This window comes from Cuculus canorus, chromosome 6, assembly GCF_017976375.1.
Source record: "Cuculus canorus isolate bCucCan1 chromosome 6, bCucCan1.pri, whole genome shotgun sequence".
In the NCBI taxonomy this organism is placed as follows: domain Eukaryota; kingdom Metazoa; phylum Chordata; class Aves; order Cuculiformes; family Cuculidae; genus Cuculus; species Cuculus canorus.
In genome coordinates this window covers 41,037,688-41,056,578 of record NC_071406.1, presented here as the reverse complement: position 1 = coordinate 41,056,578, position 18,891 = coordinate 41,037,688, and the positions used below count along the sequence as shown (strand labels likewise).

The 18,891-nt window shown below is 46.2% G+C and overlaps 1 protein-coding gene across 9 annotated transcripts in view; it reads left to right on the top strand.

Moving 5' to 3' along the window:
• Nucleotides 1–18,891, top strand: part of AGAP1 (ArfGAP with GTPase domain, ankyrin repeat and PH domain 1) — a 390,099-nt gene that overhangs the window by 227,642 nt on the left and 143,566 nt on the right. For all 9 annotated transcript variants that reach the window (XM_054069546.1, XM_054069540.1, XM_054069538.1 and 6 more), the window contains one exon: nucleotides 6,241–6,345. In XM_054069546.1, the coding sequence (XP_053925521.1) occupies nucleotides 6,241–6,345 (105 nt within the window). The remainder of the gene's footprint in view (nucleotides 1–6,240; nucleotides 6,346–18,891) is intronic.

Here is an 18,891-nt window from a genome sequence, read left to right as displayed (position 1 = left end):
TGTTAATAGATTTAAAGGAAGCGGCTGTTTTATTGACCAGAATCCATACGTAACAGCTTGTGATCCTGTTGCTTTTGCAGTTATTTGAGGGATGATGTTGCAGACAAGCATGAGTTTTTCTTTCGTGAACCAGATGCAAATGACAGACCTGTAGAAAATTCATAGCTGGCGCTGCTGGCTGCTAATCATCGTTACGAGAACTGAAGACCTGAGTGGAAAATGAAGAATTTATGCTGTTAATGATTAAATGCGAGATTACATATTTCATTCTGTCAAAACACCATCAGGGTAACAGTATGGGGTTCGCTAAAAATTAGGGAGGTGAAGGATAAAAACCTTGCCTGCTGGCAGTACCTCAGCCACGGCAGTGGCGGAAGCGTTGGAAAGAGAATAGAAACCAAAGTACTGCATTTCCTTTTCCAGGAAGTCCAGTCGTGGCGCTGCTGGTGTCGAGGGCTCTGCTCTTTTTACTTGGCACGTCAAGAAAAGTCAGAGGTGCCAAATTCTATTGAAACAAACAAAACCCCCAAAACCTCGAGTCAAATGCTACAGCTTGAGCAAATGGAGAAAGCCACGTGGTCGGTTGAGCTGTGGTCACTGGTATTATCTGTTTGTGAAACCCTCTGGGTCTGATGGCCCCTGGAAAACCCAAAATACGCGGAAAGTAGGAAAATTGAAATGCAACACAACAGGGCGTGCAAAGTATGCTGCTCCTGACGCGGTGTTCATTCTGCGGGCCAAGCAGTGGCTGTAGACATCTCTTGATGATCAGCATGGGCGTTACGACATTTGTTTGGGGGAAGGATGTAAGTCTATCCTTCTGCCGTCTCCACAGCCTGTTGAAAAAATAAGGCCGCTCACCTATCAGCGTCTTCGATGCATTATTGGGCAACTTCAAGGGGTCACTTCTGTAAATGCTGCTAATTTACCGCTTACAACCTGAACTATTTTTGTAAAACAAAACTCATAATTGTTTTAACGTTTGTCGTCTTTTGTTGTTTAAGCAAGCGTGATTTGTAGCTCACGGGAAGGCATCCGGAGCGGCGAGATTTAGCCGATCGCTGTGTATCCAGAGGAATTGTGTATATTATGCGTAGTGGTCCCTTGACCGGGGTTGGGTGGGGATTTTTTTCCCCTTCAATCCAATCAATCCTGCAGTGGCAGCTTTTCATTAGCTGCTCCTGCTCTCACCGTAATGATCGGGACGCGGAGCCTGATGGCAGTCTGTAACTTCTCCCGGTGCCCCGAAGCTCAACAACGTGAGCCGATTGACTCAGTTAGGGCCTCAGTCTCTAACAGCAAATGCAATCAATAAATCTTTGTTGGTAAATAATTGCTATTGAACAGAGTTTTAATATAAATTTATGAGTGGTGTTTTATCACAGCTTGAGGCTACGGCAAGCCACTGAGTGATGGATTTCAGATAGCACTTCCATTCATTACATTAACTTTGTAAGTTATTTAAAGCTTGTACACTTAACATTGCTTTTGGCTTGCAATGACCTCCTGGGACTAGACGTAGCATACACATTACTAATAAAGAGCTCGCAGTAGGTACAGGCGGCGTCTCCATTCGCTGTCTACGGTGATGCAGTTCCTCGAGCAAAACCCAAGAACCCACGTTTGCGCACGTCGGTTGAAGTCGTTTTCCTGTGGCTCATGAGAAGTAGAGCGAGGGCGGTCTGGTAGGAGAAACGTTTCCTCCGTTAGAGGCGGAATTGCAGTTTTGGAGAAAAGGTGGTAAAATATTTAATTTGAAGTGTGAAGTTCTTCTCAGTTTGTGAGCAAATTGGAGGTGTTAAATTCTTGGTGTTGAATCTGGAGGCTTTGGGTCAGCTACGCTGAACTGCGGGGCGGAAGTCATGGATGGAAGACTAACAATGAAGGATTTCATACAAATCGGGAGAAATAGTGTTATCCATTTAATAATAATTTGAGGCAGAGGTTATTTTGACAAAAAAAAAACCAGTGTTTTGAAGTAGAAGTTGATTTCCGTAGTCCCTTAGAGCACTCGATGTGATGTCTGTGATGTGCTGGGTGCATCTGGGGCCTGTTTTGCTGTGACTGGAGACGATCCCAAGCTACCTCTGAATTGCCTGGAAGGTACCAAAGGTCAGTGGGAACCCACGTATCTCGTTTTCGAGGCAGAGTATCTGATGTGACTTAAATGTAGACATAATGTGACTGAAGTGAAGGGCTTTTTCTTTTTTTCTAAGTAACGTTTCTTGTCATATCTGGGCCATTTATTTTTTTTTTTAAGTTTAGTTAATGCTAAAGTGCATTTATAACTGATCTAAACTCTCATACTAAGAGCATTTCTCCAGACCGTTCTATATAATTAGCACAGACAAAGTGGTGGTCTCTGGCCTTGGGGGAAGAAAATACGGTTTATATGGGCTTCTCTGCTTTATAACACTTGGAGTTAGCGCCTTGCATTCAGAGCAGCTTCCTTTGCAGGTACAGGAAGGTAATTTTAATTCTCACGTAATATAAAGAGCTCTTCTTTTTGCCAAAGGATTTTCTCTTCTTGCCTAAAGAAAATGAACCGGGAAGTCTGATTTATTAGTTAGGCACAAATAGGTAGACGACACGTATTTAATGCTGAGAATTATCTTTGACGTGAGAGCACGCAAATCCGTTTTAAAAGCAAGGTGAAACCCTGTTTTGAGTTATTTTCTTCATTTAGATCCAAAAATAGAGTTTTATAATTCGTACCTAGATAGCAGCAAAACCTCTATGTAAAGAAAATCAAGAAAGTATCGAGGTTTTACTATTTATTGAGTTTATTATTGCCATGAAGTGAAAATTACCAAAGTAATGATATATTTTTTGTACAGGAGCAGTTAAAAAGGTGTGAAAATATATATATTTTACTTTCTTTAAAACTTAAAAAAAAAAACACGGGGGCAAAAAAAGAAATCACTGTTGTGATCCTCACAGCTTTTTCCCCTATTAAAAGGTCTGAAGAACAAACCAGCGGAGGGAAAGAGTAATTTTTGATCCCCAGAGCACAGCGTTAACTAGAATTGGGTCCCCCATAACGTGAACAATCGTGTTGCAGGTGAGGTATGAAAGATTGGAAAGGTGAAGCAACGGATCACCTACTATAGACAAACATACACGTCAAAGGCAGACATAAGCTTTCATTTTTTAATAGAAGAAAACAACGTCTCTAACCACTGGGAGACGGTAATTGGGATGTGCGAGTCGCACTCGCAGAAGCTTTTGTAAGAAAGTGTTTCAGAAACCCTATTCTCTCTTGGAAAAGTTTGACTTGTAGCAAGGAACAGCAAAAAAAAAGGCGATCTGACCCCGAGACGGTCGGAAAGTTCAGAGTTTGTACCGCTGTGTAATTCAGTCATCCGAGACGAGCTTTTCTTTACGGTCCCGTCCACAGATTGCTTTGAATCGCGAAGGGTTCTTCTCTGAAGTTGTGTTGAAAGTGTGTGTCCGGGAACAGGCGGTTGTGTACGTGGCTTTTCCGCTGGGATTATCTCCAAAGCGGCTCCAAAAGGAGAGTTGTCAGTTCAGTGGGGTTTTGGTGAGGGATTTCAGCCAAAAAAAAAGCTATGGAAGGAGAAGAAAACTTGCCTGGCCCTGGAGGACTTCTCCTCGCACAGAATGCTCCTTGTCCGTGGCTTTGGGATTGAGTCTGCAAAGAGATGGTTTTATAAAGCTGCAGGTTTAAAGGGAAAACAGGTAATAATGTGCTGTCAAGGTTTTAACCTGCTTTAAGAAGAACAACTCTGCAGGAGTTGGAGGCACCGTGTGTGATAGGGCGTAGTTCTATGTTCTGCTTTCCCGTTTTTTAAATTACATGGAAAACGAGAATGCAGAAAACTCAGTTTTGGGCCCTTCAGTACAAGAAAGACATTGAGGTTCTGGAGCACATCCAGAGGAGAGCAGAACCAGTCTTACGAGGAGCCGCTGAGGGAACTGGGATCGTTTAGTCTAGAGGAGAGGATGCTGAGGGGAGAGCTCATTGCGCTCTACAGCTCCCAGAAAGGAGGTTACAGACTGGGGGAAGAGTGGCTGGAGAGCTGCACGGAAGAGAAGGACCTGGGGGTGCTGGTTGACAGCCGACTGAACATGAGCCAGCAGTGTGCCCAGGTGGCCAAGAAGGCCAACGGCATCTTGGCTTGGATCAGAAATGGGGTCACCAGCAGGTCCAGGGAGGTGATTCTCCCTCTGTACTCGGCACTGGTGAGACCGCACCTCGAATACTGTGTTCAGTTCTGGACCCCTCACCACAAGAAGGATGTTGAGGCTCTGGAGCGTGTCCAGAGAAGAGCAACAAAGCTGGTGAGGGGCTGGAGAACGTCTGACGAGGAGCGGCTGAGAGAGCTGGGGGTGTTTAGCCTGGAGAAGAGGAGGCTGAGGGGAGACCTTATTACTCTCTACAACTACCTGAAAGGAGGTTGTGGAGAGGAGGGAGCTGGGCTCTGCTCCCAAGTGACAGGGGACAGGACAAGAGGGAATGGCCTGAAGCTCCGCCAGGGGAGGTTCGGGTTGGATATCAGAAAAAAATTCTTCACAGTAAGAATCATCGGGCACTGGAACAGCTGCCCAGGGAGGGGGTCGAGTCGCCTTCCCTGGAGGTGTTTAAGGAACGGGTGGATGAAGTGCTGAGGGACATGGTTTAGGGAGTGTTAGGAATGGTTGGACTCGATGATCCAATGGGTCCTTTCCAACCTTGTGATTCTGTGATTCTGAGGTTGTGGTGATGTGGTTGTGGTGACTCTTCTCCCAAGTAGCAAACGATAGGATGAGAGGAAATGGCCTCAAGTTGTGCCAGGGGAGGTTTAGAGTGGATATTAGGAAAAATGTCTTTACTAAAAGAGTGGTGAAGCATTGGAAGAGGCTGCCCAGGGAAGCGGTGGAGTCACCATCCCTGGTGACTACAAAACATGTAGATGTGGCACTTCGGGACAAGGTTTAGTAGGCACAGTGGTGTTGGGCTGAGGGTTAGACTGGATGATCTTGGTGGTCTTTTCTGGTCATAATGATTCTATGATTAGAGAATTGGAGTTTGTATTGGCTTAGATTCCTGGTTATGATTTAATGAAATGAATGTAAATATCTGCTTTTATCAGAACCTGATGTGTGGAGCTAGTCGGCCCATCTGGTAGCGCTGTATGTAGTGTTTCCACTGTGACGTTTCAGTAAGATTTTCAGTAGTCAACACTATCATTTCATTAAGAACTGCTTTCTGATTTGATTTTGGAAATCAAAATTTCCTAGGGAGATGCATTCCTGAAGTATGGCTTGATTTACCACCTCCAGTGTGCTACAGCAGCTTATGTTTTGCTTTTTTTAGTGACTTTCTATTTTTAAGCTGAGAGCAGGTTAACGTGCGATAGTAGTTCTTGTCCATTTAGATGCAAGGATGACTTTTTAGCTTCACCTGTTGATTGTTCGCATTCATCACTGATGTGTATGTTGAACACTAGTTGTGGAAAGGTGGGTCACCGTGCCCACCTCCCTTCCTCTCTGATCACACCTCTTTCATTAGAGTAAAGAATCGTAGAATGATCTGCATTGAAATGGACCTTGAAGATCATCCAGTTCCAACACCCTGCCATGGGCAGGGACACCTCCCGCTGGAATTATCCAGAATTTGTATTTGCCCTGTTCCCATTTCACTGCTTTTGCCTGGAATTGCTGTGTTTTGATGGAATGAATAGCTAGAAGGATTTCCGTTGTAGTGTCACCTTACTGAAAAGGGCATAAACATATGTTTTTCCTTCTTTGCGGAGAGGTCAAGCCTGGAAAACAAGGAATCCCCAAGAACACGCTGAAAGGAGTACAAGCCACGCAGTAGGATCATCCTGGGGTCCATCTTTTATTTGAGAGGGCTAACAAATGCGATGAGTGCTCTGTCTTTGTCACCCAGGAGTGTGTAGGGGTACCCTTACTCTGTGTCACATTAAAATGTGCTTTGCTGAGGTGTGGAATTTGGTGCAAAAGGGTTTTCTCTACCCTCTGGACAAAGCCAGCACTGATACAGTCTTTTTGGTTTATGTACTGTGCTTTATGAAAGCTGCACTTGGAGCTTTTCCTCCTGAATTGCAAGCCCTGAAGCTGCTGGTGGAGAAAACATGCGTCGTGGGAGAAGCAGGGGGAAATGAGTGACTTGCAGGAGAAATCTGAAAACATCGGCAGTTATGTTTGTCTCTGTTTTAAATGGTTGTGCGTTGGTAGAAGCGTTTAATCTTTTTTTTTTCCGTGTTCCTCTAACAGGGGATGCTGCTAAAGCGAAGTGGCAAGTCGCTGAATAAAGAGTGGAAGAAGAAGTACGTGACGTTGTGCGACAACGGTGTGCTGACCTACCATCCTAGTTTACACGTAAGTCCTGGGTGTGGTAAAGAGTGAGGGAAGTTTCTGGTGTTCGTCAGTGTGCAGTGCCTTTGGTTTATTGAGCAGGAATCCTACTCAGCCTTTGGAAAACAATTTAGCTATTAAAATATGCACCATAAGACCTTTTGGTGCTAAGACATCTCTCCTCATCTCCGCCCTAGCGTCCTGCCTGTCCCTCTCAGTGTGTGTAACGCAATCCCGAGGTACTGGTTTGGGGGTGGAAGGAGCACAGTGTTCTGACTTAGAAGTCGCCCACCCCATCTGCCCTGGCCGTGCCAGCCGGAGGAGGGAAGAGGTTTGTCAAAGCTCTTTCCATGCCAGAGCAGTTCAAAAGACAGAACCGATGTGGAGACTCCATATCTTAAAGTTTGGATTCCCAGCTCCTTTACATTCTCTGAGGTACTGGCAAATAGTAAAATGCAAAAAAAAACTGCTGTGACCCTCACCAAGTTCTTCAGAATCGTGTCTGGGTTTATATATTATCACCGTGCCGCATATGAAGATGAGAGGGTGGCCAGTTTTAACATGTCTTACGAGGAGCAGCTGAGGGACCTGGGGTTGTTTAGCCTTGAGAAGAGGAGGCTGAGGGGAGACCTTATTGCTCTCTACAACTGCCTGAAAGGAGGTTGTGGAGAGGAGGGAGCTGGGCTCTTCTCCCGAGTGACAGAGGACAGGACAAGAGGGAATGGCCTCGAGCTGCGCCAGGGGAGGGTCAGACTGGATATTGGGAAGAAAGTTTCCACCTGGGCACTGGCAGAGGCTGCCCAGGGAGGGGGTGGAGTCTCCATCCTTGGAGGTGTTTAAAAGGTAGACGGGGTGCTCAGGGACATGGTTTAGTGGCAGATTGGAATGGTTGGACTCGATGATCCAAGAGGTCTTTTCCAACCTGGTGACTCTGTGATTCTATGATTTTAGGGCCAGCTGTTTCTAAGCTTGTTGGTGTCATTTTGAGCTCCAGGGCAACTTTCCATTAAGGAGTGAAAATCAAGATTTCTATCAGCTGCAGTTCTGTGGATGTGCACTGGGGTTTGTAGACCTGCACGTGGAACTGGCAGGAAACTTCTGCTTGAGGTGCACAATGTTTGAGGAGCGTGGCCATGCTGTTCCCAGTCTGCTGAATATTAGCTCTTTCTCTGGCTTGACACAAGATTTCATAATCTCAGATCCTGCCATAATAATGCTTTGTTGTAGTTTCTGATGTTCCTTCCTTGTCTCTTAAAAATTATTTAATAAGGTAGATGACATCTATATTCAAGGCACTGCTGCTTTCCATCAGAAATATCATGCCTTGTGTTCCAGAGCAAGGTTTTGCCCAGCTTTTCACTGTTCCCTTTTGTGACACTGGACAAATCTGCCTCACCTCTTTGGCCGTTCTTTAATTTGGCTGAATTCTGCTGCGAAGTCATCCCAAAATGCCTGAATTGCATATCGGTGTTGCTCACAGAAGGGAAGAACGGATACTGCCTGCCATTGAGGCAGCCCCCGTGGAGCTCCCACAGGAGTTTCCCTCAGATTGTTTTGGCCAACTCTGGGTCATCAAGTGAGGAGGAGGCAAGCTGCCATTGTCTGCTCCCGAGACCCCTCCTCGCTTTGTAGAAGTGCTCTATTGTTCCTGGCAGTAGCTGTGCATGTGTTAGTTTTTCATTGCCTCTTGCAGACAATAGAGTGCGACTCCTCTGTAGGCTTCCCTGGAGCTGCTTACTCTCCCCCAGAGTGAGAATCCATTGAGATTAGAGGTAATTACTTTGAGATTAGAGGTAAATCCATTGGAGATTAGACAGAATCCCTTTAAAGAAGAAGTAATTACTAGCCTGTAATTGTTTCCCTCTATTCTCCTCCGTGCACCCCCGCCCCCAAGAAAGAGGTACATGGCTCCGTATTTCCATTTGCTCAGACCTCCTTGCGTAGATGGGAGAGGTTCATAACGCGTGACTTTTCCCTTGGCTGCTGTGGGTGGGTGGTGGAGAGGGACCACGCTCAGCTCCTGGCTGAGAAGAACTTACTGGGGGAAATGTCGTTCTTGTTCAGGGGCTTCTTGAGACACCTTTGCGGAATCCTCTCTCTAGGAATATCGCAAGTTCTGCTCATTTGTGTTAAAATCTCCTCGCAGTGTGATTTCTTCTCTAAGTTATACTGGTTCAGTGCCTTATTTCTGTTGCCTTTAGCCTTCGAAGAGTCACTGCGCTACTTCAGCAGTACATTTCCATACTGTCAATGGACTATTTATTGTCAATTAACTGTTGTTACTATACCCTGCGGAGCATTCGACGTCCATCAGGCAGTAGTATGTGAGTAGCGTCACCCATGCCCTGTGCAAACCACAGTGGGACGAAGCAGCAGGTCCACATGTTTGAAGTCAGCTGCACTCCTAGTACGCTTCATACAAAACTTTGTAGGCGGGAAAGTCAGAATTTCCTCTTGGGCGTTGCCGAGCGAATGGGTTTTCTCCGGAACAGGACTCTGCTATTGTGTTTCAGGTTGCTTTTCCTCGTTTTTGTTTACCTGTAACTGCTTGGGGCTTTTTTTTCACAGCAAGCCACAGAAATTGATAAATTTTTAACACGGTGCTTGCGTTGCTGTTTGGGATAATGTCTTACATTGCTTTGAAAAATAAGGACAGTATTCCTACCAACCTTCCCGTTAAAGAGCATTGAAGAAAAGAACTTTTGTTAACCAGCTAAAGCCAGTTTTCTAAACCCTTAAAACGCTCTGATCTGACCCAGGGGTTGGATTTGGGTTATCTCGAGGGTGCAGGTCATTGTGGTCGTGCAAAATTTAGCAGTTGTAATTCTGTGAAGCGAAAGGTGGGCTGACCTCTAGAGCTGGCAGGAAGAAGGGAATGTAGAGGACAATTCAGTCTTCCCAGACTGTATTTTGAGGCCGAACATAGGATTTTATTGAACACTTGCATTGGAAGAACCTGTTATAATATTTAATGGCTGATAGTGAGCAGTGTATTCAGTAGTGCTCGAGGCCAGCAGTGGATCGGCGGTCTCCACTGTGAGATGTGTTTAGTGGCAGCTCAGGCTTGAAGGCAACGGGTTTTGATATAGTGGATCTGTCTGTATCGCAGGGATCTACTGTTGTCCTCCTTGAATAAAGGACTGGCTACGTAATGAAAGGTTTGGGGATGGGGAGTGAAAATCGAATTAGTGCCTCTCTTACAGAGGAGGAATCCCTGGAAGGATCGGGCTTGGTTGGCCGGGCAGCGTGTTGCAATGACTGCTGTGTTGTGCCAGCTCAATGAGTAACTACTAATGCCACCAGGCTGACGTTTGACACAATAGCTAAATTCATATTCCTCCTTTTCAGGAAAGCGGGGGGAGAGAAAGATGGGAAAAGAAAAATATATGTACATAAGCACCCTACTGTTTCCTGACTTGGTCATGTCAGTTTTCTTCAAGAGCCTCAAACCTTCCCGTCCCTTGGGATGCTGAGGAGCGATGCTGATAGAAAATGGTGGGGATAATGAGAGAGAACTTTGACCCACAGGCTTCAAAGTTCACCATAGCTCCCTATTCATCTTACGCTTCTGGAGTAGAGCGTTGAGTGGATGACTAAAATCCCGGCCGACAAATTCAGTGTCAGCCTCGCCAAAAGGACCGGGGGGATTTGCCCAGGCATCTCTTGGCTTTTAATGGCAAGAATGCCATGTGCGAGGGCTCCCGGAATGTATTCGCCGGGATACCTGCTGGGCGGCATTACGAGCCACTTCTTTATCTACGTCTTATCCTGATGAATAGCTGGTGATGTTTCACCAGTGTCTGTCTGCCAGAGGGTAGGGGACAAAGCTTTAGCTGTGGATGTCTGTTTTCTGCTCTTGTATCCTCATCATCAACACTGCCCCTCATTTAGGAAAAGAAGGGGGGAAAAAAACCTGAAAACAGCTCTTTTGCAGGAAGGGCACTTTTTTCCTCCGTAAAGCTGTTCTAGATTTTTTCAAATTGATATTTTTTCAAATAAAAGCAGAGTACTGGGGCACTTTGGGGAAAGAACAGCTCCTGATTATACATGAGGAGGAAGATCAGATGCCCATCTAGAACCCGTATGATGTGTAAATCCTGTGTGTCTACACAGCACGGGTGATTTTTGCTCACTGAGGTCTGTGTTGCACTAACGTTGCTCTTCAGCCTGGCTCCCACCTGCACTGATGGGGTTTGATGACGTGCACTGAGGTACACAGGATTGTAGCGGTGACTGAGCAAGGGGAAATCTCTCCTTCTCCTTGAGAAGCGTGTGGACTTAGCTGGTCTGTTCCATTCTCTTCCTTAAAAATAGCACTCACTGGGTGACGGTCTACGAGGGTTGGCTGAAAGGGAGCATCGGAATGTTGTCCCATCCTCAAATAAAGTCAAAGCAAAGCTTCAGCCTGGTGAAGAGTTGTGTCCAACCCTGAGCTAAGCTTTGCACAAGAGCTTCCACAATATGTTGTACGGACACATCTTCTCAGAAGATGGTACAAACTGGGCCAAACTAGTGTAAATTTTTTTGAGATTTATCATAGAATAGTTAAGGTTGGAAGATACCCCTAAGATCGTTAAGTCCAACCAACGACACACCACCACTGTGCCTGTTATAACCCATGTCCCAAAGTGCCACATCTACACGTTTCTTAATGCCTCCAGGGGTGGAAACTCCACCAGTTCCCTGGGCAGCCTGTTCCAATGCTTCACCACTCTTTCAGTAACCACATTTTTCCTAATACCCAATCTAAACCTCCCCTGGCGCACTTGAGGTGGGGACCTGGGCTTTCAGCTGAGCTTTCTTTGCTTGACTGTTTACTCCAGGAAAAGCAGACCTGCTGAGAAGAAGGAGGCTATTGAAAGTGTCCTCTGTGGTGGTAACTGGAAGTGTTGTAGATCCATGTACTTTTCTCAGGTCCTATAATATGTGGCTTTTTTCTTAGAGCTACAGTTGAAAGTTGGGACCATTATCAGTTCTTAGGATTTTCCTGGATAACTTGGAACTCGAAAGCGTACTTGAAAGTCAAGTGTTCTGTCTCTCCTCATTTTGGTTTTAAGCTGAAAGAGGGGAGATTTAGATTAGGTCTTAGGAAGAAATGTTTTCTTGTGACGATGGCGAGGCCCTGGCCCAGGTTGCCCAGAGTTGTGGCTGCCCCATCCCTGGAGGGGTTCAAGGCCAGGTTGGATGGGGCTTGGAGCCCCTGATCCAGCAGGAGGTGTCTCTGCCATGACAGCGGGTTGGAACTAGATGGGCTTTAAGGTCCTTTCCAACCCAAACCGCTCAGTGATTCCGTGATTTTTAAGAGCACACCACGCTAGCTGGGCTCCGTGGAGCCTCTGTCCATGGCCGGTCTCCAGCAGAGTGGTCTGGTGACGGAGCTGCGCGTTGCTCTGGCCGAGGGAGCAGTGCGGTTACAAATAACCGCCTACAGACATCGCTTCGGTTCAGCCTTATTTTCAGGGTTGCATCACCTCAGGCTGTCTAACAGCTCCGCCGTGCGTTGTTTGTGTTCCTTTAATAGAAATATTCATGCTCTTATGTATTTCTAAAATACCATCGTGTATGCCCTTTATTTTCACCTGGTTTTACTTCAAAGGAATGTAAAGCTGGAGATTGCCTGGCTCCGAGAGCCCCCGGAGCGGGGCTTTCCTATCAACAACTGCTCCTCAAAGCAGGCTTTGGGAAACACGTATTGGAACTGACAAAAGGGTATTCGTGTGTTGTTTGTCACATAAGATGTAGCTCTGCCTCCTGACAGAGCAGCAATCGAAGCAAATCCTGCAGCGCAAAAGTGAGGATATAGGTTAAGTGATGGTGCCCCTGTACTCGGCGTTGGTGAGGCCACACCTCAAATCCTGTGCTCAGTTTTGGCCCTTCACTACAACAAGAAGGACGTTGAGAGTGCCTCCAAATAAAGGAACGGAGCCGGGGAAGGGGCTGGAGCACAGGGGTTAGGAGAGTTGTCTGAGGGACCTGGGGTTGTGTAGCCTGGAGAAGAGAAGGCTGAGGGGACACCTCATCCCTGTCTGCAACTCCCCGAAAGGAGGTTGTAGCCAGGTGGGTGCTGGTCTCTTCTCCCGAGTGACAGGCGATAGGACGAAAGGAAATGGCCTGAAGTTGTGCCTGGGAGGTTCAGATTAGACATCAGGAAAAATTTATTCACCGGAAGGTTTCTCAGGCCCTGGCAGAGGCTGCCCAGGGAGGTGATGGAGTCACCATTCCCGGAGGTGTTTAAAAGACAGATGGATGAGATGCTCAGAGATGTGGTTTGGTAGTGGGCAGGTACGGTTGGACATGATGATCTGAAAGGTCTTTTCCAACCAAACAATTCTATGATTCGATAAGTGGTGATGAAGGTCAATCTGTCTAAAGCATATGAAAGTTTTTATTGTAGGTGCTGCATCCATTAATACACCTAAAACATTGGTTAAGATAGAAAAAACGAACAGTAGGAACAGGTACAAGATATGCGTGTATAATTGCTTGTTACAGCTGATGAGCTGATATGTGTTTTCCCACTCACCACTACTGGTGGTGCTGTTTCTGGAAGCCTTTTCATCAAAGCCACGTTCAGGGCAACGCTCCGCTTTCAAACGCTATTGACTTAAATTTCCCAGAGCTTTCCGTTCTTAATTCTAGCACGTTTAAATGTGAATTTACATTGCTTCTAGGGATACCTAAAGGATAACCAACCTTTATAGAAAAAAATGAGTGTTAATCAGGCTGCTGTAACTTTTTTTTTTGATAAGGATTCCAAACGCAAAAATATAACGTACGATGCTTTAAAAGCAAAAGAGGCTTTTATAAAGTGGTAGAGCTGTAGAGATCAGTCATACTCATTCACTTTATCGCTTCCCAGAAAACATGTTTACTATATTAAGGATGTAATGGAGTGAAGATCAGTTTGGGAGTATAAAAACGGATGGGGAAAATAGGAACTGAAATGTGTTTGCAGTCCTTAAGTGAGACCTATCATTTGGAGTAGCTGTCAAGGCAAATTCTTTTCCACCGCCCTGGCTTTGTGGCTTTTCAAACTAGAAATCTTCTTGCCTGACTGTGCCATTGCACCCGCTCTGCTCGGTCAGAGATCGGGTTGTTGTCGCCGGCGGTCAGCGAGCCGCCCTGTGAAGCGCTCCTCACGTGCCTAATCCCGGCTGATGGGGAAGGAGACACTGATTATTGTCAGTAACTCCTTACCATCCCTCGCTTGACTTGTTACAGATACTCTCAGGTCACCAAACGTACAAACGAGGCGAACATGAAGCATTTTTAGTTTCGAGTCCGGCCGGTTCGGAGGGCACGATGAGATTTATCACATCATTAGCGTAGGGTATGGGAGCGAACACGATGCTGCCGTTGCAGAGCTGTGCAAACCCGCAGTGTGTGGGAAGGAGCAGCAAACATGCTTTTCGGTGTCACATCTCCTCTCTCTTCCAAGATTTTTGGTATCGGAATGAGTCGCAATATAAATGGCAAAAGCCAAGCTATTAATTAACCATGGGGTTTTATAAAACCAAAGCTTCCTGTCCAGCAGAGCTAACTGCTGCGGGTATAAATACTTCATAAATTACTCAGGATGGTAAAACTCTTAATTTGTCTTTTACAGCAGTTCTTGTTACAAAGTCTGAATCAGAAGTGAAGCGGAAGGTGTCCCTGCCCATGGCAGGGCGTTGAACTGGATGGTCTTTAAGGTCCCTTCCAATCCAAACCATTCTCCTATTCTGAGTACAGACGGAAGAATTTTCTTAAAATTTTATGAAAATGAGTGATCCATTTAAAAAAAAACCACAGTATTTTGTGGAGCTGCTTTTGTGTTGAGCGTGTTGCCCTGCCTGCCTCCCCTGGCCCTGCAACGCCGAGCAAACTGATTACCACAATGGTACACATATAACCAATGCTTTTTATGACTGACGTTTAACGTTCTTGATTCGTAATGTGAATAAAACGGATTCGAGATGACCTTCTTTTTGTCAGGACAGAATGCTTTAGGGTGATCAGTGTTTTTCCAGAATGCATTTTCACTCCGACGTTCTGTTCAGAAAATAATGTTGCGTTGCTTTTCTTCACTGTATACGATGAAGCCCAATGATATTATCCCTGTATTTATATGCGAGAGGGGAGGATGGCTAATTTCACAGGAGCATTTGATGAATATATTCCACTGTGGCTCATAACCTGACGGTAGGTTTGTTGCCGAGGTCCTTCCTGGGAAACTAGGGGGGGGCGGGGAGAGGAGTTGGGAGACTTTTGTTTCTTCTTAGGTGTGCCTGTGGCCCCAAACGGAAACCAATCAAGGAGCGATTTATGTTCATTAAGTGCTTGTCAAAACTGAAAAATTTTCTAATCAACAGCAATCTCGCTGCGGCCCCTCAATGGCTGGGAGTGTCGCCTCCGCAGTAGCGGCTATTTGCCTGTTACAACTCTAGGCTAGAAATCCGCTGATGATTACATTAGGCTAAGCTGCGAAGTAAATGAACCATGTCTTATTTAGGTGCAACTAGCTTCAGTGTAGTCCTGCCCCGCAGGGCACTTTATAGCGTTTTATGGCTTTAAAATTAGTGTGGCTTCCCATTTGCTGCAGGGTGCTGCATGTTATGCCTTTGAACTCAATAAGCAAAGGGAAGGGGGCCTTTTGTTTTTTTTACCTCCCCCCCCCTTTCCTTCTTTTTTGCAGTTTAGCAATTTTGTTTTGCATCTTTTCCAGACGGCGTTCTGCAATAAAATTGTCTGACTGCCACGTAGAGGCACAAAAGTCAAAGCTCCATCCATTTACCGGGCTTTGGTCTGGGTTTGTGGGGGGGAAGGGGGTTGGGTTTTGTTTTTCGGAAGCAGTTGTTGCTGAGGGCGAACAATAGGTTTTGTGGGTCTGATAGGGCACCTCACGAAACTGGAATTGTGTTGCAAAAAAAAATATGGCACCCACAGTCTTCAAATTGTCATCCAGAGGTGCAGCCACAAACTTACTTTTCCAGAATAATTTTTATTTCTCTTCAGATCAGGAAAAACAGTGTGTCAGCCTCAGGAAGCTAAGCCTTAGGAATGTTTTGTCCAGTGGAACGGCGGGGAAAAACTGGCAGAAAATGAAGGTTGCTGGTTTTTTCTTCGTCTTCTTTTCTCAGAATCACAGAATCCCCAGGTTGGAAAGGACCCATTGGATCATCGAGTCCAACCATTCCTAACACTCCCTAAACCATGTCCCTCAGCACTTCATCCACCCGTTCCTTAAACACCTCCAGGGAAGGCGACTCGACCCCCTCCCTGGGCAGCTGTTCCAGTGCCCAATGACTCTTACTGTGAAGAATTTTTTTCTGATATCCAACCTGACCCTCCCCTGACGGAGCTTCAGGCCATTCCCCCTTGTCCTGTCCCCTGTCACTTGGGAGAAGAGCCCAGCTCCCTCCTCTCCACAACCTCCTTTCAGGCAGTTGTAGAGAGCAATAAGGTCTCCCCTCAGCCTCCTCTTCTCCAGGCTAAACAACCCCAGCTCTCTCAGCCGCTCCTCGTCAGACGTTCTCCAGCCCCTCACCAGCTTTGTTGCTCTTCTAAAGCAACAGTGTAAACCGAGAACGGATCTGGGAAGGATTCTGGGCCTGGACCAGAAAAACAGGCTGCTTCAGAGAGATTGTAATAGCTCAAGATGGGAACAAGAGTGCCATTCCTACTTGTCTACCTTTATAGGAGTGGAAAGGCGCTGCTTTCAGAGAGTCTCTCTAGTTTGGGATGTTGTGTGTTGGAAAAGGGTGGCAGTGGGACACGTGCGTGGTGGGAGAAACACGTGGGGAAGCTCTGTAGGAGGAAGCATTTGGTTTTTTAAATGTTAATGTTATGGCACATGGCGATCCTGGGATGAGTGGTTTTGATGTGAGCTTTGAGTCCCGTTCACCCAGTGCCGCGGTGTAAAACATACAGCTCCAACAAAGGGGTTTCTCTCCAGCCGCAGTCCAACGGAGCTCAGCCACAGGAGGTCCTGAGTGTTGTCTTCTATAGCTTGATCCTTCTGTTTTCCTGGGGAGTCTGTTTGGCCAAGAAGACTGGATGCTCACATTAGCCATTTCACTGCGATCCCAGCACAGAAGTACAGTCCGAAGCAAGTTCAATCAGAAACCGTCCAGCTTGGTCTTCTCGTGCTGCTGGAACAGAACTGAAGTAGCCGAAACCTGGCTGAACGCAATGGCTCAGCTTTCATTCTTCAAAGGCTTGTTTTCCGTTACCTTGGAAAATACTTCACAATTGTGTAAATCAAGAGGAAAACATAGGATCGTGGAATGGTTTGGGCTGGAAGGGACCTTAAAGATCATCCAGTTCCAGCTTGCCAGTGAATCAGGTTGCTCAGAGCCTCGTCCAACGTCACCTTGAACACCTCCAGGGATGGGGCAGCCACCACTGCTCTGGGAAACCTGGGCCAGGGCCTCCCCACAGTAAAAAATTAGCCTTAAGGACATCAGCCTTAAGGACAGGGGATGTTGTACTGCTGCTGCGTGCAGGCAGCTGGGCAAAACCAGGGGGTTAGCTCTCAAGGTACTAAATATTATATTCAGTAAGTGGGTATTTGTAGAGGTTTGCTTGCTTAATACAGTGGTGATAAAATAACTATGGTTTTGAAATACAGCTTAGGTAGCAGAAAGGCTTTTGTGTGTGTGACAAGGATGATGGTCTCCTGTATTACAGACAGTTAAAAATCCTTAAGCTCGTGATGGTTTTGGTAGCCAGAGAGTTAGATACCTCACATGAGCCATGTCTTTAACTTAAGGAGGATCCTAGGGAGGTGCCGTGCTGCCCTATGTGCTCAGTGGCCCTTTAGTGAAGTATTTGAGATAAGTGGTGGACTTGGATGATGCGAGTTTGCGTCCCGGCTTCATGGAATCAGCACCCAGTATATTCTTCCACCTTTCCCTCAATCTGCTCCATACGTGCTGCGTCCCCCGAGATGAAGGCCGAGCAGGCAGCAGCAGCGTTGTGTGCGCCTGTAGAAGAAAAGGTATTTGGCTGTTGTCTTCAGTCTTCTCAACTGGGAGGAAGCAAGCAGGTAGCTGGAAGCATCGCGTAGCTGCATTTGGGCTGCCCGGGGAGGTGGTGGAGTCACTGTCCCTAGAGGTGCTTAAAAGATGAGTAGATGAAGTGTCTAGGTACATGATTTAGCAGTGGACGGGTACGGTTGGGCTTGATGATCTCAAAGGCCTTTTCCAGCCTAGTGATTCTATGATTCTGGCCCTTGTTGATATGTCTTGAATCCTTTTGTCTTCTTGCTAAGATTTCTTGGCCAAGAAGGCTAGATTGCCACTTCAGCCGTTTCACTGCCGTCCCAGGGTAGAAGTTGGGAGCAATCGGAACCCATTGTGAGGGGCAGCAAGTTTAACAACCGCTGGCATTTGAAAACAAAAGCCCCCTCCAAAACAGCAGTGCTTCTTTTTCGTGGGTCTGTTTAGAAAACATCATCCTAACCAGAAAACATCATCCTACCCGTTTGCTCAATTTGCATGTCTGAAAGGCTTCTATTCAGTTAATTGGTTAAATTAATTTCTGATGTTGTAAACAGAGAGCTCTGTTAAGAGCAGAGCCGAAGTCATTCTGCTTTACATTATTCTATGTCATGGCACATCGTTTCTTTCTTACTCAAGGCAATTCATTTTGTGGTGCTGTCAAATAATATTTTGTGTCATCTTCAGTCAATGTAGCTTTTACGATTCTCGCTGATATTTTAACAGTTTATTTAGTCCTCTAGATAATGGTCAATGGCCTTGAGTAGTCAAATTAACACCTCGGCAGCACTATATTTGAGCAAACCGCTAACGGTAACCTCAGGATGAAAAGCGACGAGAATCAATATAGCGAGCGTATTTTTAGGGATTATTGATTGATTGATGCGTTCTGGGCTTAACTTGAAGAGGCAGCGTTGCCCCACAGCTGACTAAGATTAAGTTGCCAGTTATTGCTAACTGCAGGCCATTACCTGCGTAGTATTTCACGAGCTCGGAGATTAGATGGAGACCTTTTATAGTCCTTAGCTGAAGAAACCGTGGCGTTCACAGGGTCTGTAATGCCTTCTCCGGCTCTTCTCCGGCTCATACCAGCCGTTGCCGTGAGAATTGGAGACGACGTTGATTTGATTCAGCGCTGCCCGTTATTCCTGTAGGGATCGATTTGGGACAACTGAGGCACTAATGGCTTGTCTCCCCCCTGCCTGGGAAAGCAGCTCCGCGGAAGGTGGGAGCCGTGTTAAGCTGTGCTGCTGTCAGCAAGCTGAGAGCTGTGGGTCTCCCCGCCACAACTCTCAATTGCTAGCAGGTTTCTCTCATTGCACCTCATTTGCATCTGGGACATCAATTAGCATGTTTGTTGAGGCTAATTGAATGAAACTCAATCATAGCTCTTAATTGCTTGACTATGTGAAAAGAAATCACATTAATGCAGCTAATTAAGTGTATGGCAATAGATGCAACATAATTAGGAGCGAAATGTAAAAAACAAGCGACGGCGAAGGTGCAGCGCGGGGGATCGGGCGCTGGCTTCTCCCGTTAGCCGCCCGTTTGGGGAGGGTTCCCTTCCCTTTGCCGCTTGCTTTTTTTTTTC